We start from the raw sequence: 12,238 nt of genomic DNA, 5'->3' as shown, positions 1-12,238 counted from the left end.
CGAACAAACGAATGTCACTAGAATCACGTTGGACGGGAAGGCGACGGACCAGAAACATGCTTCTAGATCACTAGCACCAAAGTCTTGAAACCTCTGATGACATCTCTTCATTAAAACTTTATTAAGCGGACAATCCACTAGGTGCATCCATATATAGCCAGATCTCATTAGATCTTGATCTCGTTCGGGAGACCAACCTCTAGGATGTCAACACCCTTTTGCAGCTCACTCTTGCTAGGCATCTTGTTCCTGCGCATAAGCTCTGCTGCTTGGGTCATGTACGGATCTTTCATCATACTCGCGACGGCAACAACGGTCTCGCCCTTGGTGTAGTATGCGACAAATGACGGCTTCTCCGGCTCGCCTTGCAGAACCACATCGTCGTAGCCATTGACCGTGTTGCCGCAGTATCGCAGCTGCGAACCCAATGCAGACCAGAAGACAGGGATAAAGGGCTTGGCTTTGGATCCGGGAGTGTTGATGGTATTGGCCACTGAGCGGCCGGCGTTTTGTGCGACGTTCCAGTGTTCTATCCGGACTGGTGTGCCGTCACCTCCCGGACCATGGTAGGGGTATGTTGCGATGTCACCGATAGCATAGACATCCTTCAGACCGTTGACTTCAAAAGACTCGTTCGTCTTCAACGATCCATCTTTCTCAAGCGTAACACTTGAGTTGTCCTTGAGGTACTCAGTCGCAGGAGCAACACCGACACCTTCAATAACGAGATCGGCCTCAAGTGTGGTTCCATCCTTGAGATGAACGGCACCGACCTTGGAAGAATCGCTCTTTGACGGTGTGGCCTTCTCAACGCTGGCGCCCATCTTGAACTTGACGCCGTTCTTCTCGAGAAGACCGCGGAAGATACCGCCGACCTTCTTACCCATTACACGCTCCATTGGTTCTGTAGCCTGATTAGCCTGGACACGAATTAAGATGCACGCGTGACTTACCCTCCTCCATACCAATGATGGTGACATCGTTCTTCATGCCGGCGAGGCAGTTTCCAACCTCCATGCCGATGAACGAGCTACCAACCACCACGATCTTCTTGCCATTTTCACCAACAGCCTTGAGAATGTTCTGTGCGTCGGGTAGGGTGCGAAGGAGGAAGACATTGCCCAGATCACCCTTCAAACCGTCGAGTGGCAACCATCTTGGTGTACCACCAGTGGCCAAGACCAGCTTGGAGTATTCGTAGTCCTTTCCGGACTTGGTTGAAACCTTCTTGCTTGAGAAGTCTACGCTCTTAGCCTCGTCTTCAATGATGTCAATCGACGCATCCTTGTAGAATTCCTTCGATCTCCATGCCGCCTTTGAGATGTCGGCCAACAGTGCCTTTGATAATTTGGTTCGGTCGATGGGCTGGTAGCCTTCTTTGGAGATAACAGTGATCTTGCCATTGTACCCACCGCCTCGGAGACCTTCAATAGCACCAAGGGTGCCCGAACCACCTCCGATGACCAGCACCTTGTCCTCACTCACAGACGAGCACTTTATGTCCAAAAACTTCCTGTTGTTCTTCAATGCTTCCTCTGTGGTCTTGACGTATACGGCCCCGTCCTTTTCGATTACTTCGTATTTCGCAATGGGGTCGAGCGCGGGTGCGTCTTCAACATCTCCGGTCGAGACCTTGAAGCAGGCTGTAAACGTTAGTTTCATGGGCACAGCGTGCACAGGATTGAAATTTACCTCCGTGCCATGGGCATGTCAAACGACCCTCTGGTGTTAATACACCCTTCACCAAAGGAGCTCCGTAGTGTGTGCAGTTTGAACTTGTGGCATGAACTTGATCCTGTACCTTCAAGAGAAGGACCTTTCCTCCGTCAACGCCCTCGACTTCAACCTCTCTCTTCTCTCCATTCTTCATCTGTAAGGAAGTGACATCCTTGAGCTTGAACTCTTGAGCCATAACTACGGTTGTTGATGTAAATGGGGCTCTTTGTAGGCGACTAGTTGGACTGAATTGAAGCTTGAGTGGGGTTCGTAAAGGTCGAAGAATTCGTAGTGACTGCATTAATGTGTGCAAAGAGAGGTGAGAAGTGAAGGAGTTGTCTATGAGCGCGACAGCTGCCAGTTAGCCAATAATGAGGGGTGCATTACTGACATTTGATGATGTCACGATTGGACGTGCAGGAGCTCCAGCTGTTGTAGCGCCGATCTCCACCCCACTCCAGTCGGCATCACTACACTATCCACCGCGAGCACGGCATATTTGGCTGGCATCCGGGATGTACGGACGTCTGGGTAATCGAGTCAACATAATCACCGCGTTGCTACACCATTAAGGACTCGCAATCATCGACAGAATCAGCATGGGCTTAGCTTGTTGTCGATCTGGCAGCCAATGAGAGTAGGTCGCAATGCATGAGGAACTACCAGTGAGCTTACCGTCCGTGCGAGTTCTTCAATCTCAGCAAGGAGAGCGGCGTTGTGACGGTCATGGACTTTGGCTCGTCGACCTCGGCTTGCAGAGTAGCTGTGGAGCTCAGAAGGCATCGCTATGTGAGCAGTTGGCATGGCGATAATCATACGACAGGAAGCTTAACTCATTGCAGCATTCTCCTGTGGAAATATGCCTCAATAAGAGTAGTTCCAAGGCAAAGGCCGAGGAATGGAAAAAACTTGCATCAAATAAGCGAGATGATATGTAAGAAGCAATTGAGGTCGCGAGACAAGGCTGCGATGTTCTCCGTGGCTGTATCGCTGCTGATGACTCCAGTCGAGGGACCGAACACTTCTTTTGCAACATAAAAACTTTGCCCTCCAATTTCACAAGAGCAACAACTTCTCAGTGCCGTGTAAGCTCATGACGTGGAAAGCAGGGAAACAAGGGAAAGAAGGGTCTCGTGGATGGTACACGCTCTTCCGCGTGCCCGCCACCTTACCAAACATCACCTAAGCACAGGCGAGGCTGGCAGATCGTAAAGCAAACATACGCCAGACACTGGAATTTGCCAACGTTCACGTGCTAGATTCTTACCCCGCGGCACCTAGTGCAGTACCAAACAGTAGTTCGACAGCAAAGTAATATACCGCATTAGCCCTGAACCTATCTTCATGCTTTTCAAGCCGCACCCCGCCACCCGACTCTCTTCACCACCAGTCACCATCTGCCATTGCCGAGAACACCACCACATAACCACATCAGACAGTAAAGCAAATAAACAACTCCGAATCAAGAATGTGACACTATTCTTGTCTTTGATCTGTTTTTATGCACTGGATCGTCGATTGAGTTGAAAAGTCATTGCGGACCCCGCTGGTGGAAGGTCGAATCCAAGGCATTGGGGTCAACCCTCTACCAACTTGTAGCCAGTCCCTTCAGCACCAACTTGACGGCGACCGAAGCGCACGTTGGAGGTAGCGCACCAGCCAGGCCAAAGTAACTCGACGTTACTTCGGTACCGACGGCCGGCTGTTATCATGGCTCGTTAGTGGCACAGATACTCACGAGACTGAGCGCTGACCAGCACAGACACAACCTTCCCTTTGAACTTACCCATCCCTCAGGATGACGGAGCGTGCTCGCACTTGAGAGGGTCGCAGATATCTTCGGTATGCTTGGTGTCGACTGCTGGCGACTGGCTAGATGTTGCAACCTGTTCAGGCCTGACTATCCTCTTCTGCTATCCGCGTACTGGCGCACCTGGTGAAACAATCACAGAAGATTGGAACTCCATACCAGGAGCACGAGGCTGTACACCTCAGGCGTGCAGCTTCCGCGATGAGATGGCCCAACTGCGCGACCTCGGCGTAAAGCATGTATTTGGATTGTCGACTCAGGACACTGCATACCAAAAAGAGGTCAAAGACCGGCTGCATCTACCCTACGAACTGCTTTCGGACGAGAATCTACAATTTGCTAATGCCCTCAAGTTACCCACCTTCACCTGGAAGAACCAGACACTGATCAAGAGATGTGCGCTGGCTGTCAAAGATGGAATCATCATCAAAATCTGGTACCCTGTCTTCCCTCCCGATAGTAACGCAAAAGACGTAGTGGAGTGGCTCGCAGGCAGAAAATAGTATATGCAGGTACCATTTCCGTGCCCCTGAAACGAGTTGGTACCACATTTGGAGGCGCACCCGCGAACTTCATGACTCGGGACCTACGGTGCTTTTACGGCTGCCGCATTCGGCAATGCTGGTCAAAAGGGGAAAGAGAGTTAGGTGTTGTACTGTAGTGAGTACTGCGTGTCTGAATCCCCTCAATTCATGCCAAAATGCAGTCTGCCATCATGAGATGCCTTTATTGTCTCACTGTTTACTGTCATCTGTCCCGGCAAAAGCAATATTTTGGGGACAAGGTTTGACGGCTGCGACGTTGGGTTGCGCACTAAAGATCGTCAAACCTCCAACCGAACGTGGATCGACCGCGCCGTGCGCGCATGGTCAATAAACTTTAGCTCTTCTACCGGACCCTACAAGATATGGTCTAACCCTCGCCGCCCTGCATGGCGATGCTGTGTCGCAAGGACTCTGTCGATCGTGGATCTTCGTGACTTCGTGAACACCTACTCTTCACTCACACACACTACATTCGTTCTACATGCTTTCTTTTCGGAGATTCTCGAGTACCACTTAAAGAAGCCTTGCGCATCTTGACGAAGTGGCTGAGACATCGGCGCGGCGTCGTCCATTCCTTCCTTAACAGTATATCCAGCTCCGACACTATCTTTAATAATAATGTCTACCACACTCATTACTAGCCGTCGACAACGAGAAATCACTACTTCTACTTCATCGCGAAGAACGCCCGCCACATCCACTTCGTCGCAACGAGCGTCGACAACTTCTACCACACAGCGAAAGCCATCCGCAACTCCCACCTCCTTACGTGTAGCTTCGTCGTCACCAACCGCACTACCTACCAACTTAGCATCAGACTTCTCTTTTATTCAACTTGAGACCAATCCTGTCCCCAGCGCAACCAACTCAATCGATCAGCCAAGTCTTATCGACACAAGTGTTGGGGCCAGCGAAACATGCTCAACAGATAGCAACTGCACAAAGGACCAAACGTGTTCGAGCTCAAGATGCGTTGCTTTGAACGGTGCTGCGCCGCTTGGCGGATCGGGTCCAGAGCCAACTTCGCAACTGACACCAGGCTCAGCTATCGGTATCGGCGTAGGAGTTGTCGGATTGGTCGTATTAATGGTAGCGCTCGGTTACTGGTTCTGGAGGATTCGAGCAAGACGGCCACGCCCTCAAACCATTGAAGAGCCCTCAAACGATCTTCGAAGGTGTGCGACGAATGCAACGGATCAAAGAACACTGGTGGCCTCATTACCAAACAGTCCCCAGAACGCAGCCTTCAGTCAACAACAAACCATGGCCCCGGAGCTTTTCGCCAGAGCTCTTGCGTTTAACGACACAAAGGAGAAAGCGGGCAGCAAGAGATCGGATTCATTGGATAAGAAGTCGCGGATCTCAACGGAGAAAGCACTGCCACCTCGCCCGACTCCTCATCCGCTGATGTCAAATCCTCTTCCACCTCCGCCCACGGAACCGAAGCGATATGCCGTCAACGTCAACATCAACAAGAGCATGATTTTCGACGATGAGATGATCAACGCTGTCAGTTCACTTCGAGGTAACGATACTCCCCGCAGTAGTGGTACGCCTCGTGATCGTAAGCCACAATATAAGTTCGAGGAATACATCCCTCCTACCGCGAAACCTCCGCCAGTCATCATCTCGCAGCCAACGCCGACCACGGAGAAGCGAAACTCTGAGTATGAATTGAGCCAGTTTCCGAACCGAAGGAACTCCGCGGATACCGTCTCGATAGCCGACGACAACAGCTCGAAGGGGGGTGATTCAGAACCCCCATCTCCCATTGTCGAGACTCTTTCTAGACTGGAAAGCAAGGCCCCGCAACTACCATTGCCTGACCTGCCGCCCCCAAGTCCAAGCTTCAGCTTCCGTTCCTACGACTGGTACCAAGACATCATAGGCGATCAGCCAAATGGCGAGCCGACGACACCAACGCTGCCTTCGCGTAACCCTGCACGTACACCAACACAATCCACATTCCCTAAACCACTATCTCTTCCTCCAAAGAATTCCAAGCCCGCCGACCTGGCCAATCTGGACTCGAGTCTTATTCCAGCACCACTTTCACCTGCTGCACCTCCTGCTGCTTCAGGTTTGCTTTTGCACCCAAGCTCAGCGGCCTTACCCAGTCCCACGAGCCCCAACTTTCGTTTATCACCAACTGTTTATACACCGCCGTCGCGACAATCACCACCTATACCACCAACAGCACCGCTTCGAAGCTCGGCACGAGCCTCTACACAAAGCATCATGACCCGTGCTACGCGCGATTCTCGAAGCTGGCTACCAGATGATGGACTCTATCTTGCTGAAGAGGGCGACGAGTATGCCGAATACAAAACTTACCATCGGCCCAGCGAGGACAGCAGACCGACAAGCTATTCACCTCTAACTTGAGCTATACAAGCCACCTAATCTTAGAAGACGAAGAGCCGACCATCATTTCAAATACAGAGCCATAGGCGGTCGCTCACCTTTTGTACTTTTATCCATGCAGGCCGTGTGCTGCAGGACATTACTTTCATTAAATTTTGCTCGGGGCGAGGCCCTGAGGAAGGATCGCAGTGCGCACGATGTTATACCACGCCGACCCTTCCGCTTCCGGTTCCGACTATGGACCAACGAGGGCGTGCGCGACCAAGGTGGTACTCCGACGCACGGGAAGGGCGCGGGAACGCGCTAGGACAACACGCGAGGCCGTGAAATCGCGCATGCGGCAGCTCATCATGGCATTATGAGCAGAGGTGGATATACCATACTACGGATTATAACTGCAGAGCGGATGCAATGTCGCAGAGACACTGAGCATTCTTGTACTTTAATACCCTAACGTAATGTAAAACAACCAAATCAAAACAAATACGAGGAAAGCAACGCATCATTCTGCTTGGTAGCTGTGCCGTTCAAGCTTTCTCCGTGACCGTGCCGTGCTTGTGGGGAGATCCGCAAATCTACCCCACTGTCTTGACATGCGGCTACAAAACGTTGAGCCCGCTATGTCGTGACACGGAGATGTAGCTAGTCCGAGAGACATTCCGCGATGCGTCCATTGAGTATTGTAACTGTTCTAGTCGGTGGAGCAAGAACCAGGTGACATGCAGCCGGGACCAAGATGTGAAAGAGAACTCTGACCTGTGGCGCCTACTGCATGCGTGTGTCTACTCATTGAAGCAAACGCGATGGGTTCCTTGAAGACATGTTCGTATTACCTACGATTGACAAAGACAAGGAATTCCATATTACCTACATTGCCTCTCTAATCTCTAATCTCGAGCATGTGTCAATGGATCTTGTTCCCTCAGCTCGCCGTCATCGTGTTTATCGCATGGCGCATGGAAGATCTCAAGAACCAAGTAAGTCGCTTCTTCTACGCACTACGGGCTACCACAAGCTTCAAGCCCTGAAGCTTCAAATCTGGAAGTGCGCCTTCGTCTTCACCATCCCCACATGTCGGTGCGAACTACATGAGCCCGCATGTTCCTATTCGCTCAATGTCGGCACGATTCCCCATGATCGTCCCCCGCACGACTCTCGCTTATGCATGGTGCATGAATACGCCCAGCCTTCTTGCTAGCTGCCCTTCCCGTTGTTCAGCGTCATCGAGGGCTACTTCGCTGCGGGGAATCGCACAACCGACCATCAACGAAAATGGCGCCAAATGCAGGTGCCGCTGACAGCACCGCAGAAAGCTATAAAAGGTCCAAATCGCAATGGATGCCCGGGGATGTCCAGGCAGCACTCGACTGGTTCAGCACAGCCATCATGTCGCGCTCAAGCTTTCTTCAAGCTTCAACGCTACTCTCCTCTTTTCTGGCTTTAACATCTGGTCAGACACCTATCAGTTCGTCTGACGGCGGTTGGAGCACCACACTCGCTGGAACCCCTACCTCGTTTCGCTCCGTCTTCACTCTCCCTGCCTCGGCTGATCAGGGCGTTGACCAGATCCCTAACATCTATGATCCGGAAGCTGTCGACGCGCAGGATGTCTGCCCAGGATACAAGGCATCCGGTCTCGAACAGGGTGATCGCGGGCTGAGCGCCACCTTGACACTGGCTGGAGCTGCTTGCAATGTCTACGGCACAGATATTGAAGAGCTAGACCTGAAGGTTGAGTACCAATCTAAGGGAAGGCTGGCTGTCAGTATTGTACCAAAGCATCTTGACGCCAGCAATCAATCCCAATGGATTGTACCCGAGGATCTTATTCCACGGCCGCAAGCCGAAGACTCTTCCGAGGGCACAGACCTCAAGTTTGACTGTAAGTAACCAATTTGAAGCCCTGAGTGTCTTAGCACGTTTTTGCCTGGATAACGAGAGAGCTCGACTAACACATATGCAAGGGGGTAACGAACCATCTTTCTGGTTCAATGTTGGCCGTCGCTCTACTGGAGACATCATCTTCACCACTCAGGGTACAAAGCTCATTTATGAGAACCAGTTTATCGAGTTCGTGAACAGCTTACCTGAGGACTACAACCTCTACGGTCTAGGAGAACGTATTCATGGCCTTCGCCTGAACAACAACTTCACCGCAACCATCTATGCTGCTGATGTGGGTGACCCAATCGACCGCAATTTGTACGGTAGTCATCCCTTCTACCTAGAAACCCGCTACTTCGAGAAGGGCGGGAATGGCAGCAAGACTCCCTTGAAGCAGTCTGAGCTTCAGCAGCCCAGCTTTGGCTATGACAGCAAACCCACCGGTTCGGCGTATGAGTCGCGCTCTCATGGTGTTTACTGCCGCAACACGCACGGCATGGATGTTGTTATGAAGCCTGACCATCTTTCATGGAGAACATTGGGAGGTGCAATTGATCTATTCTTCTTCGATGGACCTTCCCAGCCAGAAGTGACCAAGGAGTACCAGAAGTCGGCTATTGGACTGCCTGCCATGCAACAGTACTGGACATTGGGATTCCATCAATGTCGATGGGGATACCGTAACTGGACGGAGACGAGAGAAATTGTTGAGACTATGAAGGCCTTTAATATCCCCATGGGTAAGTTGGTCCTTACTCGACGTAATACATGTGTTTCTTTACTGACTATGAGCAGAAACGATTTGGCTTGACATTGACTACATGGACCAGTACCGAGATTTTACGCTTGATCCTGTGTCATTCCCTCCCTCTGGTGTCAAAGAATTCTTTGACTTCCTTCATGGAAACAACCAGCACTTCGTACCCATTGTGGACGCTGCTATCTATATTCCGAACCCATTGAACGCCAGTGATGCTTACGACACCTACGCTCGCGGAAACGATTCCGATGTGTTCCTGAGAAATCCTGATGGTAGTCAATACATTGGCGCTGTATGGCCTGGATACACTGTCTTCCCAGACTGGCTGTCTTCCAATGGTGTAGCGTGGTGGGTCAAGGAGATGGTTGAATGGTACAAAGAAGTGCCATTTAGCGGCTTCTGGGTGGACATGACTGAAGTCTCTTCATTCTGCGTCGGTTCCTGCGGTTCCGGGAACGTTACCTTGAACCCTGCTCACCCACCCTTCTCTCTCCCTGGCGAGGTTGGCAACGTCGTTTTCGATTATCCAGAAGGCTTCAACATTACTAATGCAACTGAGGCCGCTTCGGCTTCAGCTGGCGCATCAAGCCAGGCTGCACCAACAGCACCTACAGAGACGGCCGCTACAACTACCAGCTACTTCCGATCAACGCCTACACCTGGTGTGCGCAACGTCAACTACCCTCCATACGTCATCAACCATGTCCAAGCCGGAGCTGATCTTGCTGTCCACGCGGTCAGTCCCAATGCAACACATCAGAATGGCGTTGAAGAGTACGATGTCCACAACCTTTTCGGTCACCAGATCATCAACGCCACCTACCAGGGTCTTCTTCAAGTCTTCCCTGGCAAGCGGCCCTTCATCATCGGACGTTCTACCTTTGCTGGTAGCGGCAAGTGGGCGGGCCACTGGGGCGGTGATAATGCATCAAAGTGGGCTTATATGTTCTTTTCAATTCCCCAAGCTCTGTCGTTCTCACTTTTCGGCATCCCCATGTTCGGTGTCGATACCTGCGGATTCAACGGCAACACCGACATGGAGCTTTGCGCTCGCTGGATGCAGCTTTCTGCTTTCTTCCCTTTCTACCGTAACCATAACGTGCTCTCTGCCATTCCCCAGGAACCCTACCGCTGGGAGGCAGTGGCTTCTGCATCCAGGACCGCTATGCACATCCGATACTCCTTACTACCCTACATGTACACCCTCTTCAATGACGCCCATACTACTGGCTCTACTGTCATGCGTGCGCTAGCGTGGGAGTTCCCCAACGAGCCTCAGCTCGCAGGTGTTGACACACAGTTCATGCTGGGTCCTAACATCCTGATCACTCCTGTCCTTGAGCCTCAGGTCGACACCGTCAATGGAGTATTCCCTGGTATCATCGATGGCGAAAGCTGGTTCGACTGGTACTCTGGTGAACGCATCGAGGCGGAGGCTGGCGTCAACACCACCATCTCTGCTCCTTTGGGTCATATTCCCGTGTACGTTCGCGGTGGCTCAGTCCTTCCGATCCAAGAACCCGGTTACACAACGACCGAGTCCCGCAACAACCCATGGGGTCTCATCGTTGCGCTTTCAACAGATGGCACTGCTTCTGGTAACTTGTATGTTGATGACGGCGAGTCTCTAGAGCCAGAATCGTGCCTGGACGTTACGTTTGCTGCTATGACTGGACAGCTGAAGGTCAATGTCGAGGGCGAGTTCAAGGACACGAACGTGCTTGCTAATGTGACCATTCTGGGTGCTCCAGCAGTTGGACAGGTCAAGTTGAACGGCGAGACAATCGATGCAAGCAAGGTGAGTTACAACTCTACTAGCAGCGTCCTAAAGCTGTCAGGCTTGAACGACTTGACTAGTGGGGGAGCTTGGCAGGGAAGCTGGACCCTAAGCTGGGAATAAGGGGTAACATTTTCAACGGTACTCAGTGGGTCATGACCTAAATATCATCGACCACGGTAAACAATGACTGTTCCGCTCGATTAGCGAGCTAATCCTAGTCATGAATTCACTACGTTTGAGATTTAAAATCTGACCTTCATGTTTGACAAATTAACATTTCCTCGGAGCGCGTTATGCTGCCAGTCTTCCAGGTTTTAAGACGAGCGGAGTCGTTCACGAATGACGTCATAACGGGAACTTGCACCTCCAAGGATACGACAAAGGCTCCCAAAGGAAACTCTGCGTACCACCATGGTGTTCTCTCACACACGAAGCAAGTTCGCTTGGAACTTCCTGATCGACCTAACATACCTGAGCGATTAAAAAAGCAACTACACTATGCCGCCTAAGAAGCTAAATCAGCAAGAACCCTCCGCCGTTCCTGATGTCGACGAGCTCAAAAGCATAGCCGCGAAATCAGATTCGCCAGAAGACAAACTTAAAGAGGCTGCCGCAAGTGCTGAATCTGCTCTCGCCTCGGCCAAGACGGCTTCATCGCTACGTTCCGCTGCCGAAACGATCAAGGACCCAAAGAAACGGGAGAAATACCTACAAGATGCGTATAACAAGGAAATTGAGGCGCATGGGAACTCTAAAAAGGCGCGTGTACTGAGCTCAGGCGCGTTTCAAGGCAGTGTAGGGGGTGGTGGTATCGGTATGGCTGTTGGCGCTGGACTGGGTACTGTGGTGGGTACGCTGGTCGGTACTGTGGCCACAATACCCACGACGGCTGTTGGAACGTTGGTTGGTGCGGGCGTGGGTGGTGTGCATGGGCCGTGGGTCAAGCTTGGTGGAGGGAAGAAAAACGATAAAGATAAGAACAAGGATGGACAGGCAGAAGGCGACGGCACTAGCAGTGCGGATGAAAAGGATGTCGATGGACAGATTCAAGATCAGATGGGTGGGGAAGAAGACGGTATACCGGATCCTGAGGCACTAAGACGGGCGGCAGATGAGTTTGCGCAACAGCGGAAAGCTGAACAAGGGGAGAACGATGGTGGAAATGGGGAAAACAAGGAGAAGAAGAAACCGAGGAAGATTGAGGTACGAAGTAAATAAGCTGCGTAAGGGACTGCAATAGGCGAAGTGGGGACATTTCTTCTAATCATTCTGCTTGGGGGATGCATATTTAGCGCTATTATGATACAAGCATTAGGTTTTATGGCATAGAATATAGATTCGACTTGGTGCTTCTCCTTGACTCATCTCAGTGCACAAGA

General features: G+C 51.5%; 4 protein-coding genes across 4 annotated transcripts; 3 read left to right on the top strand and 1 right to left on the bottom strand.

The window, feature by feature from the left end:
* Positions 1-167: 167 nt before the first annotated feature.
* On the bottom strand, positions 168-1,912 carry GT037_006863 (rubredoxin-nad(+) reductase; the record flags this gene model as incomplete). The annotated part of the gene is made up of 3 exons (XM_038931910.1): positions 168-904; positions 954-1,643; positions 1,693-1,912. 3 exons carry the CDS (start codon positions 1,910-1,912, stop codon positions 168-170), a joined length of 1,647 nt encoding a protein of 548 aa, XP_038785382.1.
* Positions 1,913-3,426: 1,514 nt separating this feature from the next.
* Positions 3,427-4,029, top strand: GT037_006862 (thioredoxin-like protein; the record flags this gene model as incomplete). Its single annotated transcript, XM_038931909.1, has 2 exons — positions 3,427-3,433; positions 3,479-4,029. 2 exons carry the CDS (start codon positions 3,427-3,429, stop codon positions 4,027-4,029), a joined length of 558 nt encoding a protein of 185 aa, XP_038785381.1.
* Positions 4,030-4,689: 660 nt separating this feature from the next.
* GT037_006861 (uncharacterized protein) lies at positions 4,690-6,456 on the top strand (the record flags this gene model as incomplete). The annotated part of the gene is made up of 1 exon (XM_038931908.1): positions 4,690-6,456. The coding sequence occupies one exon, from the start codon at positions 4,690-4,692 to the stop codon at positions 6,454-6,456; it is 1,767 nt and encodes a 588-aa protein (XP_038785380.1).
* An 878-nt stretch (positions 6,457-7,334) lies between these two features.
* On the top strand, positions 7,335-12,062 carry GT037_006860 (glycoside hydrolase family 31 protein; the record flags this gene model as incomplete). Its single annotated transcript, XM_038931907.1, has 5 exons — positions 7,335-7,412; positions 7,654-8,317; positions 8,400-9,059; positions 9,115-10,877; positions 11,382-12,062. Coding segments are annotated over 5 exons (3,846 nt in total), but the record flags the coding sequence as incomplete, so codon positions are not given.
* Positions 12,063-12,238: the final 176 nt, after the last annotated feature.

Source organism: Alternaria burnsii (assembly GCF_013036055.1).
Source record: "Alternaria burnsii strain CBS107.38 chromosome Unknown 731, whole genome shotgun sequence".
Taxonomy (NCBI): domain Eukaryota; kingdom Fungi; phylum Ascomycota; class Dothideomycetes; order Pleosporales; family Pleosporaceae; genus Alternaria; species Alternaria burnsii.
The sequence above is the reverse complement of the archived record's forward strand: the minus strand, read 5'-3'. Positions and strand labels throughout refer to the sequence as shown.